The sequence below is a fragment of the Rhinatrema bivittatum genome, chromosome 5, assembly GCF_901001135.1.
Source record: "Rhinatrema bivittatum chromosome 5, aRhiBiv1.1, whole genome shotgun sequence".
Taxonomy (NCBI): domain Eukaryota; kingdom Metazoa; phylum Chordata; class Amphibia; order Gymnophiona; family Rhinatrematidae; genus Rhinatrema; species Rhinatrema bivittatum.
The window spans coordinates 94482985-94505790 of NC_042619.1; the positions used below are offsets into that span (position 1 = coordinate 94482985).

Consider the following 22806-nt stretch of genomic DNA (forward strand, 5'->3'; position numbering starts at 1 on the left):
TGCTGACTGCAAGCAGCAGTGTCTGGTGATCATGGAAGGGAGTGAAGCACTTAACTGGCAACAATCAAAAAGACGAGGTACATGAGTGTGGGGGCCAGACATGTGCTGGGGGGAGAGAGATGAGTGAGTGGGGGGCAAACGTGCTGGGGGGACAGACATGTGCTGGGGGGAGAGAAATGAGTGTGTGGGGGTCAGACATGTGCTTGAGGGGGAGAGATATGAGTGTGTGGGGTACAGACATGTGCTGGGGGGAGGAGAGAGATGAGTGTGTGGGGGACAGACATGTGCTGGGGGGAGGAGAGAGATGAGTGTGTGGGGGACAGACAATTTGTTTTATTATTGTTTCTCATAAATTATAACAATAACATGAATCTTGGAATATATATTTTTAATATAAATTTAAGGTTTTCATGAGATAGGTTGTGTCGTGAAACATTTTATTTATGTATATATTTAAGGAAACATACATAAATTGTCGAAATATGTTTCGTTCGTTTAACCTTTAACCTCTGGTTTACTAGTAGACTGAATTACTGTGTCGTGAAATTATGTTTGTCTAAAAAGTGTGTCACCAACATGAAAAGTTTGGAAAGCTCTGCTTTATACCCTTGCAGTAGGTCTTTAGCAGGTTTAGATTCTCTTATGGGCCTTCTGCAATAAGGGACAGAATGACCAAATTATCTGCACATGGCTGGTTTTTGACTTCTGAGTCATTTAGTTTTAGCTCTGGAGGCGAAGAGCTTTCTGGTTCTGTGGGAAGCTCATTGAAGAGGGTAGGGCACAGTTTATATCCCTGTCTCACTCCTACAAAACGTTATGTGCAGGTAGGAGAGGCATTCCCAGGGCAGGGCTGGGATGACTTAGCACTTATGCGTGTACTTTTGAAGTTTAAAAAATACGCACATATATTTTCCCTTAAAAAGTAGCATACTAATAGCAGAAACTGGTCTGTGTGCGTACTATTTCCAAGTCAATTTTCAAAGGCAACTTTTTCCCTTTGAAAAATTGGCATGTAGTTTACAGATAAAAGTACTCACAGCTTTTACACTTGGACGAACAGTTTGAAAGTTGCAGCCCTTAGTGTGAATGTGAAATACAGTGTGACTTTTACCCTCAGACAGGGAGAAGGCAATTTTCAGTGGGTCCTTTTTATACAGGTAAAGGGTCGTTTACTTGAAAATTGCCCTTCCTGTTCTCAATATTCTATATGAAGAGGGTAATTTCAAAACAGCCCATGGACTTCAACCTTAATTTTCAGAGTGGACTTATGCGAGTCAGCTTTGAAAATTAGCAGATATATATGCAGAGATCTGCTTAGTAGCAGGTGTAAATGGGTGCATTTATGTACATGCTTCTGAAAATCAAAAGTATTTGCAAAAATGGTTTCCCTGCCCCCAACGCTGCCCCGGGAACTCCTTTTTCAAGTACATTCAAAAGTACACACAACATCACTTCCGCACGTGCTTTTATGCCTGGAAGCCTCAGGGCAATTTTCAGAAAGCCCATTTCCGTGCATAAATCTGCATTTATGCACATAAATGTTTTTGAAAATTACCTCCAATATGTTAAATCTGTCTCTCAGGATACTTAGTGTGAAAAAAATAAATTACTAATTAGTCAGTGTTATATGTATCACATGGAGTTTGGGAGTTACCAAGTATTATAATAACATTTTTTTATCTGGAGGATAACCTCCATATTCCCCTCTGACCCCTTATCCTCCCTCCCCCCCCCCCCCCCCCCCCCCCGATAAATAATAGTGACTCAGTCATGTCAAGGGAGATTATGCAGTGCATTTGGGGTTAGTGTCATGGTCAATAAACCCCCCAAGTCAAGTAAATAAGTAGTATCCCTCCACCTTAGAGCTATCATTATTGTAACTTTGTGACAAACAGCACTGGTTTATTTGTCCATTAATTAGAAACACAAATATAGAAGAAATAAGTTCAGGTGGGCGGAACTACAGGACAGGCATGTTTATGAGTTGAGTGCGGCCTATCAACTTGTCCAGGTTGTCCTGGGTCAGCCAGCAGCACCACAGCATGAAATGAAGCCAGCAGAGAAATGCTCAGGCTGGCGGGGGTGTGAACTGAGGGTGCCCAGCATTCTTGGAAGCTGTCCGACATTGATCCACATTTTGTAGACGTTTAATCTTTTCTGTGAAATGCTGAGTAAAAGCGATGTGAACCTTGCTAATGAAGAAGAACTCCCTTTTGCTTTTGAGGTAGTTAGATAAATTTCCGTATTTGCAGTATTCCACAACAACCATCAGAGGGCCTGCGCAAAAGAGAAAATATACATTTTCAAAATGGCAGAAGGGCATCAGGACAAGCGCTTCAAAGAGTCTACATAACCTGAGTAACCTGCAGGAGTTTTCTCAGTAACACAAAACTGCTGGTCCCATGAAAAAAAAAGTCTTTAACCTCAAAAACACACCTCGTTTCTGAATTTTTGTGACGTACATATAGTAATTTAACCAGCAGCCTATAGACTTGAAATTGCAGGCAATCCAGAGGCTTCTCTTTACATTCAGGCTGATACAGAACAGTGCGCTCAGCCAAGCGGACTTTAGCCCTCGCTTGGCTGCGCGTTTTAGATGCACTATTGTTACCCCTTATACTGTAAGGAGGAATAGCGCATGGAAAACGCACAGCCAACCCCCCAAAAACTAATAGTACTCATCGCATGCAAATGCACGTTGATGAGCCTATTAGTTATTTGCCCGGAATACTGAAAGTAAAATGAGCGACCAAGCCGCACATTTTACTCTCAGAAATTAACACCTGCCCAAGGGCCGACACCTGTAAAATTAAGTGTCGATTGTCGGACTCGCTGACAGCCGCCACTTCCACTAATAAGGAGGTGCCAGGGACGTGCTAGTGTCCCTGGCGCCTCCTTAGCGCACAGCCTCATTGAATACAAAATTGCGCGCCCAGGAGAGGTGCCTGGACGCGCGTCGGGAGAGCGGGCGCTCGACTCGGAGCGCTGGCTCTCCCACACCTCTTATTGCATCGGCCTGATTGTGTGCTATTGATATGCTTCATAGAAGTTTCTAAATGTTATGTTAAGTCAACCAGGATTTCATATTCAGCATGAAATAATGAAGTACAGACATCCTGAGATCAATACTGAGTAATCCAGCCAGCAGGAAAATTATCTGGCTAAATTTACTCAGACACCTTTAAGTATTAATATTCAGTGGAAAATACCTGGATATGTTTTCTGATGAATATTCCCAGATAAACTTATCCAGGTAACTATAAGTCAGATATTTTTTTTTTTACCAGAGTTACTCGCTAATTTTGTTCACTAAATTTCAGGGGCTGCCTGGACAAAGAAGGGAAGGCCCTCAGCACCACTTTTTTTGTCCCTGGCTACATTTTGCGTGGATGATGAGTTGTATGGACATAATTTAGCTGCGGAGAGGGTAGAATAATATTCAAATCTCAAGTTTTGTCCTATCTGCAAGTGTTATCTGGATAAACCCTTTGAATATTGATCTGAATAGTGTAAAATGAACATTTTGCATCATCCGTACTGTTTTTGTTTTTTTTTACAAACTGCATTCTATTACATTTTAGGGCCCCATGCACTAAAGCTTACTATGCAACCTTAAAGGTAAATTTTAAAAAAGCCCAATGAGCGCCAAAACCGGGAGATACACAAATATCTTGACCGGTGCGCGGATTTTTACAAGCCACCCAAGTATACGCGTATCTCCCTCTGCACGCACGAATGAAAAGTTCCAGAAAAAGGGGATGGGCACGGGAATGGTCTGGGTAGAGCGTGGGCGTTCCTGGATATCCGCTTCAAATTAGCGCGTAAATTCTTACTCGCATAGGGCACGTGCCGGGTTCCCCTGCCGCATAACTGTACTTCTCCTTTGGAGGATGTATAAGTTATAAAATAAAGATAAACAAATTCATCGGTGGGGTTTTAAGGGTCGAGGCTAACAGGGGAGAAGGGAGACTTTTAAACTAGGGGGCATTTGGAAGACCTATCCCTTACCTGGGTGAACTGGGAATGAACTTGGAAAACTGTTAACGGCGTTGGCACGTTTGTTTATTTATTTATTTATTTCCAATAAATGCATATTTATTTATTTATTTATTTATTTAAAACATTTTCTATACCGTCGTTAAGTTAAATACCATCACAACAGTTTACAAACAGGCACATAAGAATATTAAAATTGAACTGGATGAAATCCCCCCACTTACATGATAGAAGAAGCATTTGTGCGCATAGGCGCGCATTCACTTAAAATTGCGTGCAAAAGTGCGCATGTTCGGGCTATTTTATAACATGCGCGCATATACATGCATATATTATAAAACAGCCGTGACCCTGGGTGCAAGTCAAGAAATGTGCACCTGTTAAAAGTTACCATCTTAGGTGGGTTTGGCTTCAAGCTTGTGGAGTAGCGTGCTATCCAAGCACAGGCTAATTTTAAAATGAGTACACCTGCGCCCATTCACATGTGTATCGGTGCACGAGCGGAGATATGCCTGATAGGGATGTGAATCGTTTTAGGACGATTAAAATTATCGTCCAATAATTTTAATATCGTCTTAAACCGTTATGGAACACAATACAATAGAGATTCTAACGATTTATCGTTATAAATCGTTAGAATCGTGAGCCGGCACACTAAAACCCCCTAAAACCCACCCCGACCCTTTAAATTAAATCCCCCACCCTCCCGAACCCCCCCCAAATGAGTTAAATAACCTGCGGGTCCAGCGGCGGTCCGGAACGGCAGCGGTCCGGAACGGGCTCCTGCTCCTGAATCTTGTTGTCTTCAGCCGGCGCCATTTTCCAAAATGGCGCCGAAAAATGGCGGCGGCCATAGACGAACACGATTGGACGGCAGGAGGTCCTTCCGGACCCCCGCTGGACTTTTGGCAAGTCTCGTGGGGGTCAGGAGGCCCCCCACAAGCTGGCCAAAAGTTCCTGGAGGTCCAGCGGGGGTCAGGGAGCGATTTCCCGCCGCGAATCGTTTTCGTACGGAAAATGGCGCCGGCAGGAGATCGACTGCAGGAGGTCGTTCAGCGAGGGTTCCAGCGCCTCGCTGAACGACCTCCTGCAGTCGATCTCCTGCCGGCGCCATTTTCCGTACGAAAACGATTCGCGGCGGGAAATCGCTCCCTGACCCCCGCTGGACCTCCAGGAACTTTTGGCCAGCTTGTGGGGGGCCTCCTGACCCCCACGAGACTTGCCAAAAGTCCAGCGGGGGTCCGGAAGGACCTCCTGCCGTCCAATCGTGTTCGTCTATGGCCGCCGCCATTTTTCGGCGCCATTTTGGAAAATGGCGCCGGCTGAAGACAACAAGATTCAGGAGCAGGAGCCCGTTCCGGACCGCTGCCGTTCCGGACCGCCGCTGGACCCGCAGGTTATTTAACTCATTTGGGGGGGGGGTTCGGGAGGGTGGGGGATTTAATTTAAAGGGTCGGGGGTGGGTTTTAGGGGGTTTTTAATGTGCCGGTTTTGCGATTTTTAGATTTTTCACGATTTTTCACGATTTTTCACGATTTTTCACGATATTTTACCCCCCCAAACGGCAACAATACGATTCCCTCCCCCTCCCAGCCGAAATCGATCGTTAAGACGATCGAGGACACGATTCACATCCCTAATGCCTGAATTTTAAATTTCGTGCACACTTGCGCTCGCATAATTTAAAATATGCCTACCACGCATAAGTATGCTCCTAATTTTAAGTGGTTACTTGAGCAAATGTGCTTCGCGTATCTCCCATTATACTTTGCCGGCTTTAACGGGCATATTGAAGCGGATTTTAAAACATGCTTGCCCGAGGGTCATTCCCAATTTTTCAAATTAGTTGACCAGTTTGCCCAGTCAATCTGGAGGTCATCCAGACCACTATGGTTCTTCATCCTGCATGCTCCCCCGTTGACCTGGACCCCTTACCCTGTTGTGTAAAGACTTGCTCCTCAGCAGGAGCAGCAGTTAAGTTATGCGGCTATTCACATGCTCCGGCCTCCAGTTTTAAAATACAGTTATGCGTGTAACAGTTGGCCACGCCCCAGAACACCCATTCCCCGCCCCCAACTCTGTCGCTTTCTTGCTCCTTTTTTGTTACTCGTGCACACATATATACCCATGTAACTTCTGGTTTTAAAATACACGTTGCTCGCACACAGCCCACATATTTGTAAGTATGGGCTTTTTAGTGCAAGCAACACTTTTAAAATTCGGTCCTAAGGTTCTAGTGTGAACACTATTAATAGATATTAATAGATATGTAAATAAAGGAACAACATATGCAAATTAGGATTTAGAAGGCAAACACTAAATAGTGTGATATGATCTCTTCCATTCTCTATTTAGTGTGGGCTCGTTAAGACCTGAAATTGAACACCTGCATCAGATGAGATATTAATTGTTAATGCGTCCGCACAGCCAGCACACTAACATTTAATATTAGGGGCTTCTGAGTCCTAATACCCCTTTCTCTCCCTCTTCTGGACACCAGAATCAAGAGCTCAGTATGGTTCAAACCCCTTTAACCCCCACTACAAGGCTGAAGGTACAGATCCCTCTGATCCCCTTAAAAACAAATCTCAAGAGTCTGGCATGACCCTAGTCCCTTTCCCTTCTACCCTCTCACCCCAACACAAGACTGAAGGGCTGGCATGGCCCAGTTTTCCCACAGCCCTGAAATCTATCCCTTCTGAAATCCTAGCAGAGAATATGAGGGAAGTGTAGAGTGTGACCTGCCTCCTGCTCTACTCCCATTGACTTTCTGATTGGCTGGCCTCCTGTGCTACTTTGCCTTGTGCATTTACCTAAAACAGATCTTCCTATTTGTCTACAAATGCCACACACATACTGACTTCATTACAGCAACCACTAACCCATCAATCAACTTTATACTACTCCCAGTTATCCAATCACTTGTATATTATGTTGTCCTATAGCAGCTATTTATAGAAAGGAAAAGGCTGGGTAAGTGGACACCAACTATAAACTAATTTTTTAAATCCTGTGCTGTTAACATGAAATACTTTAAAATCAACTGTTTCAGCAGATTGATGGCATAGAAATGATCAGTGCTTTACCTCCGTGTCTTGTGCAGGCTCCCAGCAAATTCACCACATTAAGGTGATGTCCAATGTGAATTAAGATTTTGAGCTCTGTCATCAAAGCTTTATATTCACTGGCTGTTGCTCCCTCTGTGAATACAGAACAGCCACAGGAGGGCAATGGAGGGTAGTGCATTAGTTTGCTAATTTCCATCTGTCTTCTACAGACACAATAAACACATTGCAATTTCACAGACTTCACATTTCTTTGACACTATTCCAACAGTATTTAATGAGGATTTCTCCCATATACTTCGCATAAAATAAAAATCCCTGTGAATCAAGTCCAATTTCTTTTCTTGCTTTACTCATTTTCTACATCCTCATCTTTATTAAAGATGTTAGTGGTCACTGCAAACATCTCTTGTATGGACCATAAAATAGTGTATCAGTGTTTACTTAGCTTTGGTGTATGAACACTCACTTGATGTTGAGGCAGCAATACAACTTTTTTTCTGGTATTATAATTAATAATTTCATTGTCCTGATTATTGACTGGTGCCATAAGAGTTACAATTTTCTATTTTAAAGCAGTACTACCACTTAGAACAGAACTCTGGTCCTGCGGTGGCACTAACAGGATGCCACCATGGCCGCCACCTCTGGCCGACCCCATAGATGCACGCATGCCAACATTGTCTCCTTTAAAGTGCCTGAGGTAGGAAAAGGGGTGGGGGGGAGCGGAGCCCACAGCACCCATTGATGACATCAGTGGCCTCAGCCCTATATAAGGGCTCTCCAGACTCCCTCACCTTACTTACCTCAGCAATGGGTTTCCTGCAATCCTGTTGCAGTGTGTGTTGCTTCTCCTGCATTGGTGGTTCCTGTGTCCTGCTTCCTGCCTTGCCTCATCTCACCAGCCCAGCCTTGCCTCAGTTTTCTAGCCTGCTCTGTCTCATCATATCCAGGTCATCTTGTCTTCCTGCCCATCCTGCTGTGTCAGTCCTTCCTCCTCCTTGTCTTCCTTGTAAACTGACTCTTGGATTTGGCCTTTGTCTGGACATTGACTACTTTTGATTGCCACCTGTCTCTGACCCTTACCTGACCCTGGATCTCTGCCTACACTATCCCCATAGAGACTATCACCTAAGCTATGCTAGCTCCCGGAATCCAAGGGCCAGGTACTTGTGACCTGGCTTGGCCACTGTTGGAAACAGGATACTGGGCTTGATGGACCTTTGGTCTGACCCAGTATGGCAAGTCTTATGTTCTTATGAACCTGCAGGCAAAGGGGCAGGTATAGGTGAAACCTTAGTCCAGTATCTCTCCAGCATAGCGCCGATAGATGTTGGTGAGGGCCTATGGGATTCATCCCATAGGGTGCATCAACCACACCACAGCAGCAAGATTCCAAAGACATTAGTGATGCAGTGCAGCACTGTCAGGGGCAGGAACAGACAAGACAACATAGGACGGCAGGTAATACCAGAGCCAGACAGCAGAGGGCGCAAGGGAGGACAAGAAAAACTACAAATCCCAGGTTCTTAGAGCCACCACCTGACCCATGGGGAGAGCCTGAAGGCGAACAGGTGGCAGACTCAGAGAATAACGAGTCAGACACAGGTGAACCGATGGAGTTAGAGGAAGAGGGCGTGCCTACATGGTGGCAATGGCCAGAAAAAGCCAGCTCCGGGAGGCAGGAGGAGGAGGAGATGGAGGTAGGTTCTGGGGGAGAAGAATCCTCCAGCTCTCATATGGCTACAGAGTAGCCAGAAAGGGGAGAGGTATAACTTACACCTTAAAGGAAGTTGGGGAGAAGGGCTCTGAAGAGCCTGGTGTGTCTGGTATTTAAATATAGAAGTGGGGGATTTGAAAGGCAACTCTGCTCAAGCACCAGTTGTAAGGGAGCCGGAGTGCTTGGGGGCAGGGTCATTTGTCCAGGTTTTGAGCCACCAAGAACTGGTGGAGGCGGGGGAAGGGAAGGAGTAAATGTAATAGATCCTTCTATTGCCTTATAAAAATGCTTTGAAGAAACTGTCTCTCTGTGTTATCTTTGGGGACTGGGGGCTGTTTCACCCCCCAACTCCGTACAAGGAGAACCTGGAAACCCAGCAAACCCAGGGCCTGCGGAGACCCGAACCCAGGGAGTTACGAGCGGCTGATGGACTCCAGGGAATTAATAATATCAAACATTTCTAATTAAATCCTTTTCCCCAGAAGCAGGAGCTTGGAGTGGCCCACAGCACCTGATGCAACAAAGAAACCCCCAACCCAAACCTCAATACCCCAGGCTCTCTCCCACCCATGATCCCTCTAGAATCTGCACTTAGATTCCTAAGGATCCCCATCTTCACATATGAGCCGTCCTATTGGCATCACTGCTCACCTGTCACCTACTGGCACTTTAGCATATGTGTAGGTTCAGATGGAGGAGGGGTAGTGGTTCTTTCTTCCATTGGGTGTCACAGATGATGGAGGGGAAATTGGAAGTCTGGGGTCAGGGGTTCAGATAGTGAGGTTTCCAGGGAAAGGCAGGTGATCTTTTTCTCAAAGAAAATATTAATCTAACTTTAGGTAGTTAGCTCTTACAGGACAGAACGCGGGTAATTTATCACTAAGCCACTTAGTGGTCAGTCAGCAAAGTTAATGATTGGATAATTTTCAGCCACAGCTGGATAGTGGCTGAAAATTATCCTAAAGATAGATTACTAAAAAATAGCTGGATATCTTAGCCACTCAGTGCTCTTTGAAAGTGTACCATTAAGGCTCTAAATGTTAATTGAATAACTGATCATCCACTGTATTAAAAAAATGGTAATTATCCATTCAGATTACCTTTTAGCATTTTCACTGCAACAGTTTTACATGTTGGTGATTTTTTCATTCCAAAGGCAGATGCTTGAACCACTTTCCCAAAAGCACCACGGCCTAATGATTTCCCTGTAAGAAAACAAAGGACAAATTTTTACCAATGTGCCAGTCAAATGTTGAAGCATTCTAAAATTTCCTGTATATTATTTTTCTAAATGTTAATCTGTTACATTGTATATACTTCCAAAATCCTTCTAAGCAATTTTTTAGAATGAATCCTATTTTTGTTGCATATTGAAAAGCTTTACATATTAGGGGGACATGCATTTGCTTTGATCTAAATGGATAAATCCAATGAATGAATTTATTTTTTATTTCGTTCTGGTCAATGGAATCATATGGCTGTAGTGGCCTGAAAAATCCAAATCATTTTCAGTTCTTTCAGTTTGGTCGCATTAAAGTCTAAAGGGGAAATAAAGCATGCATTTCTTGTATTCCCAGGCAAACACAGAATTGCTGGTTGAGAATAGGACAATGAAAGAGCAGGACCAATCATGTTTCATCAATTTTTCAGACTATCCCAGCTGACAGCTGCATGTCATGACTTCATTTTTAGGTGAAAGTGAAACTAAGAACACTTTGACCAGTGACCATTTTGTTGTTAAGTGTTCCTCTGTTGGATCTCAGAGAGAAAGAAAGCACAGATTCTGAAGCTCTTTGCTTCAAACAACACCAAGAAATCAGAGATACCAACTGGTCCACCCATGAAATCTCAACACAACCATGAAACCTATAATAGTCGTTCAAGAACTTTTTCTATATATAAGAACTACCCTACTACTATTTCCATCAATGTTACCTAATTTCAACTATCTTCCCAATCGAATTTCAACTATCTTCCCAATCGAAAGCTAATGATCTGGCATTATTCTTTCAGAATAAAATCTCAAACACCCTAGCTAAACTACCCACCAACCCAAACTCACTGCCTCCTGTTACCCTCCACCGACCGAACACAGACATAAGATTGGAATCCTTTGACCCAACTCACACTATAGAGGTGGAAAATCTGATAAAAAGAATGAAACCTTTGACCCACCCGCTGGACCTAATCCCCTCTAAATTCCTGATTCTAATACCAGAATACATCTCCAAATATCTAGCCAATATTATCAACTGTTCCCTCTCACAAGGAATATTCCCAGACATTCTCAAATCAGCCACACTTAAACCCTTCTCAAAAAACCGAATCTGGATCCGGATGACCTCAATAACTACCGCCCCATCTCAAATCTCTCATTTATAGCCAAGATCATGGAGAAAATTGTAAATAAGCAGCTTTCAGACTACCTGGAGGACCATAATATTCTACACCCGTCTCAATACGGTTTCCGTAAAGAACACAATACTGAAACCCTCCTCATCTCCCTCCTTGATCAAATTTACATCGGTTTCGACAAAGGTCAATCATTCCTTCTGGCCCTCCTTGACATCTCCGCAGCTTTCGATACTGTAAATCACAATACCCTATTAAACCGGCTATCAGATATAGGGATTGCAGGATCAGCTCTCAAATGGTTCGACTCCTTCCTTACCAATAGATGATATAAGGTTAAAATCAATAACAAGGAATCCTCTCATACTAATGCCCCATTCGGAGTTCCTCAGGGCTCCTCCTTATCACCCACCCTGTTTAACATCTATATATTCCCACTCTGCCATGTCCTCTCAAATCTAAATCTTAAGTTCTATATATATGCCGACGATGTACAAATTTTAATCCCCATATCCAAATCACTGGACTCTACACTCAAATTATGGAACTCTCATCTACAAACGATCAACCACCACCTCTCAAGCATTAACTTGGTGCTCAATACTTCCAAGACTGAACTACTGCTAATCACCCCTGAAGGCAGTCACTTTCATAACCAACTACATTCTAACATACAAATATCCCATGCCCGAGATCTTGGAGTTATACTAGATAGTCACGTAAACTTAAAGCAGTTTATAAGACAAACAACAAGGGAGTGCTTCTACAAGCTACAAGTACTCAAAAAACTCAAACCGCTTCTATTCCATTATGATTTCAGATCTGTCCTTCAAGCCATTCTTTTATCCAAGATAGACTACTGCAATTCCATCCTGCAAGGTCTACCGACTTCTACTATAAAATCTCTCCAGTTGCTCCAAAATGCAGCAGCGAGAATTTTAACAAATACTAATCGCAGAGCGCATATCTCCCCCATCCTTAAAGATCTTCACTGGCTCCCAGTAAATTTCAGGATCCTTCATAAATCACTAACAATTATCCATAAAAACATTCACCATCAAACTCCATTAGATCTTTCACACCCTCTTAAATTGCACTCGACGACCAGACCCTTAAGAGATGCCTACAAGGGATCCTTACACGTTCCCCCAATCAAAATAGTTCACCACTCAAACATCAGAGACAGGACATTCTCTATCACAGGACCTTCCATCTGGAACGCCATGCCTCCGGACCTCAGGCAGGAAACCTGTCTACTAACTTTCAAAAAGAAACTAAAGACATGGCTATTCTGCCGAGTCTTCCCAGATACTAGTTCTACAATCTGATTTAGAATCATCATATCTCTTATGTAAATACTCAAAACGCTAAGCTTGCTCACATTTTATCATGAGGTTCGGCCTCTGCCTCCATCCCATACTCCATTGTATATAGTAACTTATTGTATATAATTATTTATCTTTCGTTCTCCCCCTCTTTTTTTCCTCCTCCCTGTTAAGGCAACCTTGTTATAATGTAACTTTTATACTCCTTCTAAATGACTCTTGTTGAATTGTTGGTTATAGTTCTGCTTAGTTCGATGTAAACCGAGTTGATTTGATCTGTATCAAGAAAGTCCGTATATAAAAGCCTTAAATAAAAAAAAAGCCTTAAATAAATAAAATCTTACTCTCTGTTAAATCCCTAATGTTACTTTGTCCTCATATATATATTTTTCCTGTAAACCGTTGTGATGGCAAAACCGAATGACAGTACACAAAACATGTTAAACAAATAAATAAATACATTTCAGAGTTAAAGAAAAATGTATAAACAAAATTATTTAGATTAATATATAGGAGAAAGCAAAGTGTGCTGTTAGAATACATTCACTGTTGAAATGCCATCAGTACAGAGAAGGTACTGGTCCGACTGTGGACATCAATATCAATGCAGATTGCCCCCCAGGGGCATCAATATTGGTTACATGTAATATAGGCATCACAAGCCCTGAATCCCTTCAAAATTGCCTTGGAGGATCTGAGTTCAATAACAGCATTGTCATTCCCATAATGAATACGCCGGAAGAGAAGTTCAAAGGATTCTGACAGGAAAGGGACTGGCACCAGCAGTGTTGGTACTCATGGACTCCTTGCAGCTGCAGTTGCAAAATAGGCTGAACCCCCTCACTCGGTAGGTAACCTTGTGTGACCCACAAGTAAAAGGGAGCATTGCCCTCCCATCCAACAATCTGAATTACTGAAAGGAGAAGCTGGTGGCCAGGATACAAGAATGGGAATTCCATAGGCAGAGGAGCAGTGGGGATGCAGCAGAAGAAAGCGCGAACTCCCCAAGCAGGACTGTCAGCATCAGCAGCACCTTGAAAGCTACCACTTTTATTTATTTATTATTTTTTGTACTTAGCAAACTTGTAGGCCACACAATCCAGAGTTCTCAGTGGTTTCCAAATTTTACATTCATAAAAACATCAATGTATAATAAACATCAAACAATTAAAACAAATAATCTAGGTAGTACACATTACATTCATAAATGCATATAATATTTATAAGAGCAATATATAATCATAAAAAAAGATTTTTAAAAAGATCCAAATATTGCAAATATAAAACGTGGTCATATAAACAAAAATGAAAAACATTAAGACAATAGAGCAGTAAAAGCCACTTCAGGACATAACCAGTGCTCCCTAATAACATAATTTAATAAAAAGCAAGCTTAAATAAGTAGGTCTTCAACTGTTTTTTAAATAATTTGCTACATTCTTGCTTTCTCAATACAATAGGCAAATTGTTGCATTCCGGTAGTTATGCACCAGGGCTTGAGAGCATCCGATCTCTAGATTCAGTTAAATAGATATTCTTATAACTGGGTATATCTAGAAGGCATTGCCCTTCTGAATACAAACTCCTGATTGGTCTATATAGTTTAAAAATCACATCTAGAGCATTACAAATAATAATTAAAGTTTTATACATAATGCAAACGTCAACAGGGAGCCAGTGCAACACGTGCAAAATTGGAGTGATGTATTCGAATTTTGAGCTCCCTATTATAATACAGCTGCAGAATTTTGTATGGTTTTTTTTTTTTTTTTTTGCCACCCCTCAACCCCCATGACCACCATACAATGGGTTCTTCTTCCACAGGCCATAGCTTCAGCAGTTGGTATCTGAGACCACAGTATCTTTATCCCAGCAAAGGAGACAGCTGCACAAATTGCCGTCATGTACTTCGGAGAGGTCATTGAAGTCATGGACACAGACTGTTGGCATAGTGGGCAAACAGGGCCATGGTTTAGCTGGACTCACCAAGGTCACCCTGCATGTCTAGTGAACATATATTCTCAATAGCAGGCAATATTGTGAGTCCACATTGTTCAAGGCTGGCCCCAGCGTTGGTGGAAAAGTTGGTCTTCCTTAAGATCAACCTTCCTCTGCTGGGTTTTCCTGAATTTCCATGTGAGTGGCAGGAGGACTGAGTGTACAGCTTCAAAAAACCCAATGCCCGCACTCTTTGGCCTCAATGCTTTGTTGTGTTACTGCCAGTTACTAGTCTTGCTGCTGCTTCCCAGCCTGCTCTTCTTGCCCTGCCTTTCTCCTGATTATACTGGGGTGTTTTGCGCCCTCCCTCCCCCCAAAATATGAAAAACATAAAATAAAACCTTCTCCTCTCCTGACCCCTTGGAATACCTTGGAATCTTGGAGCCTTGCTGTCCATTGCCCAGCCTGCTCCTCCTGCCCCGCCTTGCTTCTGGTGTTGGGCACTGCTCCTCCTGCCCTGCTTGTCTCTTGATTCTGTGCCTTAGTCTGTTGATGCCCAGCCTCTTGCTGTCTCACTCTGTGCCTGGGGGAATGCTGATGCCACTCTTCTTGATAGCTTATCTCTCCCTTAGGAGTACATTTTCAAAGGTGTTCCAAATGGAAAAATAGCAAATATGTGTGCAAGCAGCATGCATTAATGTGTACGCTACTTTTTAAACATTGAAAGTATTTATATATTTTCAGTTTTGCATGCACATTTTACTAGTGCGAAAAAGGGGCAATTAGGGGCATTCCAGGGCAGTGTCAAGAAGTATATGTGGTAGTGGCTATTTTATAAGAGATATTCGATTATAAGTTATCAAACTTATTCACACAATTTTCTATGCAGAATCCCTTAGTGTTTTGATGTGTTGATGCCATGGGGCTTATTGCCATACCCCTCATTCTATGCCTTGGGGTGTTGGTGCCACTCCTTTTGATGCCTTATCCCTTACTCTAAGCCTAGGGGTGTTCATGCCAATGCTTATGCCGCTTTCCCCTCTTTCAGTGCCTTGGGGTCTTCGTGCCACTGTTGTTGGTGCCCTTTGCGCTTCCTTTGGTACCTCGGGGGTCTTCATGCCCCTCAATCAATGTCTGGGGGTGTTGATGCCTCCCTTCTTGTGCCTCACTGCACTCTGAGCCTGGAAGAGCAATGCTGCCTGTCCTCTTGATGCTTTGTCCTTCACTCAGTGACTTGAAGTGTTGATGCCATTGTGCTGCTGCCATACCTCCAAACTATGATTTAGGGTATTGAAGTCACTGTGTCGCATTCCTCTCTTTGGGTCTTCATGCCACTGTTTTTCTTTTAATTTTCCCCTCTCTTGATGCCTAGGGCTGTTCATGTCTTTGTTGGTGCTGCTTTGCCCCTCTCTCTCTCTCTCTCTCTCTTCAATGGCTTGAGGGGTTCATGCCTCTGTTAGTACCATTCTTCTGCATGCTTTGTTTTTGGAGAGCTGTTCACTGTGCTGCTGATGCCTGCTTGTAAGTTTCATTAAATTTAAATAGAAAACCCCAGTAGCAGAGTCCAGCATAGGATGCATTTTTTTCCCTATTGACTTTAATGGAAACAAGTGAAATGATATAATGAATGAAATGAATTAACTTAAGAACAAAATGAACTAAAATAATGGACTGAACTTTTTTTTTCCTGTGTATATCCGTAGTACATGTTCTGCAGGAGATACTTTACAAAACTGTTCATACTATTGTATCTGTGTATTTCTTATGAATTCCTTCAGAAACAGCAAAGGATTTCTAGCCTTTTGACTTATGTAAGAAATACTAATATGCCAAGAACTTACTACAAGTTAAAGTGGTAAGTTTTATAAAGTACATTGTATCACAGCAGGAAAGAACTAGCCCTAAGTTTACAAATGTCCTGAGTTATTTAAACGTGCTGAATATATGTGTTAGGGTTTGTGGGCCCTGGGCCAAGGTGAGAGGTGGTACCGCCCAAGGGGAGGAGCCCTGTGAGCCTCACCGTCGGGAGGCACAGTCTTAGCTGCTGGGTGTGAAGGACAGCAGGTACTGGAGAGAGAGAGAGCGACACTGCCCGTGGAGCGGGGAGTGTAGTAAAAAGTCCCCCAGACACAGAGGTGCCACAAAGTCTGTGAAGTGGGGTATACTAGGGATGTGAATCGTTTTTCAACGATTAAAATTATCGTCCGATAATGTTTATATCGTCTTAAATCGTTATAGAACACGATACAATAGAAATTCTAACGATTTATCGTTAAAAATCGTTAAATCGTGTTAGTGCGCACTAAATCGAGTTAGTGCGCACTAACTCCCCGTTAGTGCGCACTAACTCGATTTAGTGCGCACTAACTGAAAATGATACAAATAAACACTTTTCAGGTCACTGAAGGTCAGTTAGGAATGAATATGTGTTCCTATTGGCTGGCTGCCCTCTTATCTATTGATGTTACCAAGGTTACCACTGAGGTGATGGTTGGGGGGATGGGAAATGGAACTGGAAACTAACGAACACCAACAGAAAATGAAACAAAGTGTTCACACTTCCCAGGTCAGTAAAGGTCACTTAGGAATGAATATGTATGTATGTATTCCTATTGGCTGGCTGTGCTCTTATCTATTGATGTTACCAATATGGTTGGGGGGATGTGAAATGGAAACAGTTGGAAGCTTGACAAAAAAAGTAATGTAATGATCAGCACTCACGTGACTAGAACTTGTTTGTTTATTATTTTTGTTAGCAGGCACCTGAAATGCTAGTGCATGTTGAATTTGCCAATCACTGTGCATTTTAGAAAGGTGGTCCTGGCTGGAACTGTACACAGTTCAAATATATGTAATTGATTGTTGGTAAGTGTATTTTTTAAGTAGCCACACTGGCACCAGTATGTTTACTTTTCCTCCTACTTAACTCACTAGCTCAGCTTTGTAAGAAGGGCTTCTCTGCTTGTGTGTTGTTTTTGTTTGGTGTGAGGAGAGCAGAAACATCAGATCTTTATTCAATCTACTACAGTCATCTCTTACAGTGCCCTATCCCTATTAATACCAGGAGTGTTGTGATCTTCCTGCACACAGTGCCCTAACCCTGATACCAGTCTGAGACAGCTCCCTCCCTGCATTACTAGTGAGAGGCTGGCTTCACAGACAGGGGGGAGCTGCCTGACCCTCACTCCTGACTTCCCCCATGTCCCAGCTAGTGAATGGTGTGTGGGTGAGGGGGGGGGGGGAGGATGGTGAAGTCTGAGACAGCTCCCTCCCTGCATTACTAGTGAGAGGCTGGCTTCACAGACAGGGGGGAGCTGCCTGACCCTCACTCCTGACTTCCCCCATGTCCCAGCTAGTGAATGGTGTGTGGGTGAGGGGGGGGGGGAGGATGGTGAAGTCTGAGACAGCTCCCTCCCTGCATTACTAGTGAGAGGCTGGCTTCACAGACAGGGGGGAGCTGCCTGACCCTCACTCCTGACTTCCCCCATGTCCCAGCTAGTGAATGGTGTGTGGGTGAGGGGGGGGGGGGGGGATGGTGAAGTCTGAGACAGCTCCCTCCCTGCATTACTAGTGAGAGGCTGGCTTCACAGACAGGGGGGAGCTGCCTGACCCTCACTCCTCCGGGGTATTGTGATCTTCCTGCACACAGTGCCCTATCCCTGATACCAGGGGTGTTGTGATCTTCCTGCATGCAGTGCCCTATCCCTGATATCGGGATGTGTGCAAGAAGATCACAACACCCCCGGTATCAGGAATAGGGCACTGTGTGCAGGAAGATCACAACACCCCCAGTATCAGGAATAGGGCACTGTGTGCAGGAAGATCACAACACTCCTGGTATTAATAGGGATAGGGCACTGTGTGCAGGAAGATCACAATACCCCTGGTATCAGGGTTAGGGCACAAGTTCTAGTCACATTGACTGATCACATTACTTGTTTTGTCAAGCTACCAACTGTTTCCATTTCCCATCCCCCATATACTGTCAGTAGGAAACTTGGTAACATGAATAAATAAGAGGGCAGCCAATAGGAATACATATTCATTCCTAAACTGACCTTAACTGACCTGAAAAGTGTCAAATTGCATCATTTTCAGTTAGTGCGCACTAACTCCCAGTTAGTGCGCACTAACTCCCGTTAGTGCGCACTAACTCGAGTTAGTGCGCACTAATCGGAAAAAACGATTTTTAACGATTTTTTAACTAAAAAATCGTGCCTAAGACGATTTTCTTGCCCTGCCACACGATTTCTATCGTTAAGACGATATGGAAAACGATTCACATCCCTAGGGTATACCCAAAAAGAGGATTCCTCTGTAGAGATGATACGGCAATGGTCCGCAGAGCGGGGTACACCAAAGAGGGTTCCTCCGTAGAGATGATATGGCAGTGGTCCGCAGAGCGGGGTACACTGAAGAGGCTTCCTCCGTAGAGATGATACGGCAATGGTCTGCAGAGTGGGGTACACCGAAGAGTGTTCCTCAGTAGAGATGATACGGCAGTGGTCCGCAGAGCGAGGTACACCGAAGAGGGTTCCTCCGTAGAGATGATACGGCAATGGTCTGTAGAGCGGGGTACACTGAAGAGGATTCCTCTGTAGAGATGATACGGCAGTGGTCCGCAGAGCAGGGTACACCAAAGAGGGTTCCTCAGTAGAGATGATACGGCAATGGTCCACAGAGCGGGATACACAGAAGAGGGTTCCTCCGTAGAGATGATACGGCAATGGTCCGCAGAGCAGGGTACACCAAAGAGAATTCCTCCGTAGAGATGATATGGCAGTGGTCCGCAGAGTGGGGTACACCGTTGAGGGTTCCTTAGTAGAGATGATATGGTAGTGGTCCACAAGTGGAGTACTCACAGTAGAGATGCGATGGTTCCAGAGGAAGCACCGGGGAATGGGGCAGGCAGTGGTCCAAGGCGCAAGGCCCTCCGAGGAGTGGGTATCCTAGACGTCTCACCCCGAGGAAGCAGGAGCTGGAACGGGAAGTCCATAGTTAGCGAAGCAGATTCAGCAATGAGGGAACTCGTTGCCAAGTCGTAGGCAGACAGGGCCAGCCGACTTAAGAGTCCATGGAAAATGGCGTCATCCCATAAGACTGGCCCAGAAGCGCGCATGCCTAAGGAACTCCGAGGGCAAGATGGCGGTCGGCAGCGTACACACCATCCAGGAAGACCCGGGAACAGGGGCAGGCAGGCTGGCGATAGCTGGCGGAGGCCGCGAGTCTACCCAATGGAGTCAGTGCAGTGAGGCAAGAGGTGAGCAACGCAGTCGCAGCCGTCTGCGACCGATGGGCGTAATAATATGAAATTCTTATACATATATTTTTCACAGACTACACTTGCACGAATTTATCATTTCATGAGGGGGATACAAAAATGACACAACATTTCTTATAATATTCACTTTATGAGGTGAATTTTAAAAGCTTCGCTCACGCTAAAAAGCCCATAAATGCGACTAACTGGGCCACGCGCGAGCAACATGTATTTTAAAAGCCAGATATTACGCACGTATATACACATCTGTCAGTAAAAACAGAGGAGTGGAGTTAGGGTGGGGCATGGCATTCTAGGGCGTGGCCAACAGTTACGCACATAACTTGGTATTTTAAAATTGGCTGCCACAGCACGTAGCAGCCTGTTAGCCGCGTATATTTACTTCTGCTCCTGATGAGGTGTAAGTCTATAGAAACTGCTGTTTAGCCTAACATGACAGGGGGAGGGCTCTGGGTCAACTTGGGTGAGTGCAGGATAAAGAATCAGAGGGGTCTGGGTGACCTTGAAATAGACTGGGCAAATTGGTGGAGCAACTGTGAAAACTGGGTATGTCCTTCACAGGAGCACGTTTAAAATCCGCTTACCTGCATGTGTTAAAGCTGACAACTTCTTATGGAAGATACTCAAAGTATGTTTGCTCAACTAACGCTTAAAATTAGGAGCACCCAGATAGGTGCGCTAAGTGTAAATGCGCACATGATTTAAATATCCAGCGTATGTTCGCTCGGGCGTCCATACTCGTGAATATGGGTGCCCACATGCTTGTTTTAAAGTTATCATCTCTACTTCCATATCAACACTATAAATGTATACTTATTATACACCATCCTGCCCAGAAAAATTCTGCTCTAAGGATTTCAACCACTTATAAATACTAGGGTTCTAATTTAAGGGGAAGGCAATTTTCAGAAATCATTTAACCAGGTAAATATAGACTTCCCTGGGAAAATGGCTGTTTGAACATTTCTCAGCTCTTACCCAGCTAAAGGTATATGCCGGGATCAAAAAAACACACATATTTTGAGGTGTGAAACAAGTAGGCATTGCAGGAGTGTATTTAGGTCGGGGAGGGATGTAACATGTGGAGATTGTTTTCAAATTTATGCTCATTTTCAAAGGGACAAGTATCTGCAGAAGAAACAGGTACAAATTTCTGCAGGAACTTTTTCCAGCGGCAAATTTCATAGGGAAAGTATGCTCATACTTTCCTTTCGAAAATGGTGCAAAGCCCGTGGGTAAAAGTGCCATAGACTTTGCAATTATGTGGCAAGTTTGAAAATTGCCTCCTAAGGGGTAATTCTCAAAAGGATTTACATGAATAAATCATCCTGGGGATTGTGGAATTTGATCATATTCATACTTTTCCCCACACTCGGGGTATGTGTTCCAGGGCTAGATAAAGAATTTATGTGCATAATTTCAATTTTCCAAAGTATGCACATAATCGTATATGCAGAAAATTAGCACCTGCTCAGGAGAAGGTATAACTTCTTGCATATATGTTCATGCATTTATGGGTTAAACTCATGAATTTTCAAAGGGAACTTATGCAGATAAGTCTGCTTTGAAAATTTGGGGCTAACATCTGTAGGTACTTTACAAAAATGTTAACAAGCTTCCACTATTTTCAAACATTGGCTAAAGTTTACAATGCAACAGCTACTTTTAAAGAGCCAGTGCCAATTTTCCCACTAAGGATAACAACCTAGAACATAAGACATGCCATGCTGGGTCAGACCAAGGGTCCATCAAGCCCAGCATCCTGTTTCCAACAGTGGCCAATTCAAGTCACAGGTACCTGGCAAGTACCCAAACATTAGATAAATCACAAGCTACTATTGCTTATTAAATACCAAAACAGCAGTTTATGGATTTCTCCTCTAAGAACTAATCCAGACCTTTTTTTAAATCCAGTAACACTAACTGCTGTAACCATATCCTCTGGCAATGAATTCCAGAGCTTAACTATGCGTTGAGTGAAAAAGAATTTCTTTGATTTGTTTTAAATGAACTACTTGCTAAATTCATGGAGTGCCCCCTGCCTTTAAAAGTACATTTTGTTCTACCACAATGCTTACATTATATATATGCCTATTCTCTTTTTCTTCTCCTATTCAGAGTTTCAATTTACTTGATTTCACACCTTTACTTTTTCTTTCTCTTGCACTGGCATTCAGTTCTTTTTACACAATCAAGCACTATTCTACAGACTTGCTAATGGATGGATCACCATGAAAGTATATGCATATGTGTAAGTATGCGTACAAGTTTGTAATGGAGTGATGCATATAGATTTTGCAAATAAATTCTAAAAGTACATACATAAATCTAACATATTAAAAAACTCTAACATGTGCATGTAATAACCCTAATTTTATTCACGGAGGTGGGTATTTAATAGAGATGTGATTTGGCCAAACCTTTTGGTTTGGCCTTCAATATTAGTCCGCCGTGGGAAATTTTGTTTTCCCGTAGTTCGGGCCAATTTTTTTTTGGCCACCCCGAAAACGAATTTTCCTGAAATTTTGGGAAAATCAGCTTTGCACATCCCTATAATCCCCCCACCCTCCCGACCCCTCCCAAGACTGACCAAAAGTCCCTGGTGGTCCAGCGGGGATCCTGGGAGCGATCTCCCTCTCTCGGGTGCAGGCCATCCATTGCTCCTACTATGTGACAGGGGCCGACCAATGGCACCGGTAGCCCTTGTCACATGGTAAGGGCAAAGGGCCACTGGCACCATTTTGATTACTGGCAGCCAACAGCCCGAGAGGGGGAGATCACACCCGGGTCCCTGCTGGACGACCAGGGACTTTCGGTCAGTCTTGGGGGAGTCGGGAGGGTGGGGGTTTGTAATTAATTTAATTTGAAGGGTTGGGTGGGTTTGGAGTTTCGTCAGGCTCCCGAAATGCAACGAAATAGAAAATATCATCTTTATTTCCTATTTCGTTGCAAACAAATGCATATCCCTAGTATTTAATGAAGTTGACTGATGTATGCATGTATCTCGCTTTTCTCTGTAATTTGTGATACTGAGTCCACAGACATGCCTGGACTTATCCGACTATCTAGTGGCCGCCGAAAGTTAACCGGACAAGTTATGGATGGGCAGCTGGCAGATCGGAGTGGCAC

The 22806-nt window shown here is 43.6% G+C and overlaps 1 protein-coding gene across 2 annotated transcripts in view; it reads right to left on the reverse strand.

Moving 5' to 3' along the window:
- Positions 1-22806, reverse strand: part of FLT1 (fms related tyrosine kinase 1) — a 379855-nt gene that overhangs the window by 58003 nt on the left and 299046 nt on the right. For both annotated transcript variants that reach the window (XM_029602609.1, XM_029602608.1), the window contains 3 exons: positions 9882-9986; positions 7083-7196; positions 2189-2277 (listed from right to left, as the gene is read on the reverse strand). In XM_029602609.1, coding sequence (XP_029458469.1) covers positions 2189-2277; positions 7083-7196; positions 9882-9986 — 308 coding nt within the window. The remainder of the gene's footprint in view (positions 1-2188; positions 2278-7082; positions 7197-9881; positions 9987-22806) is intronic.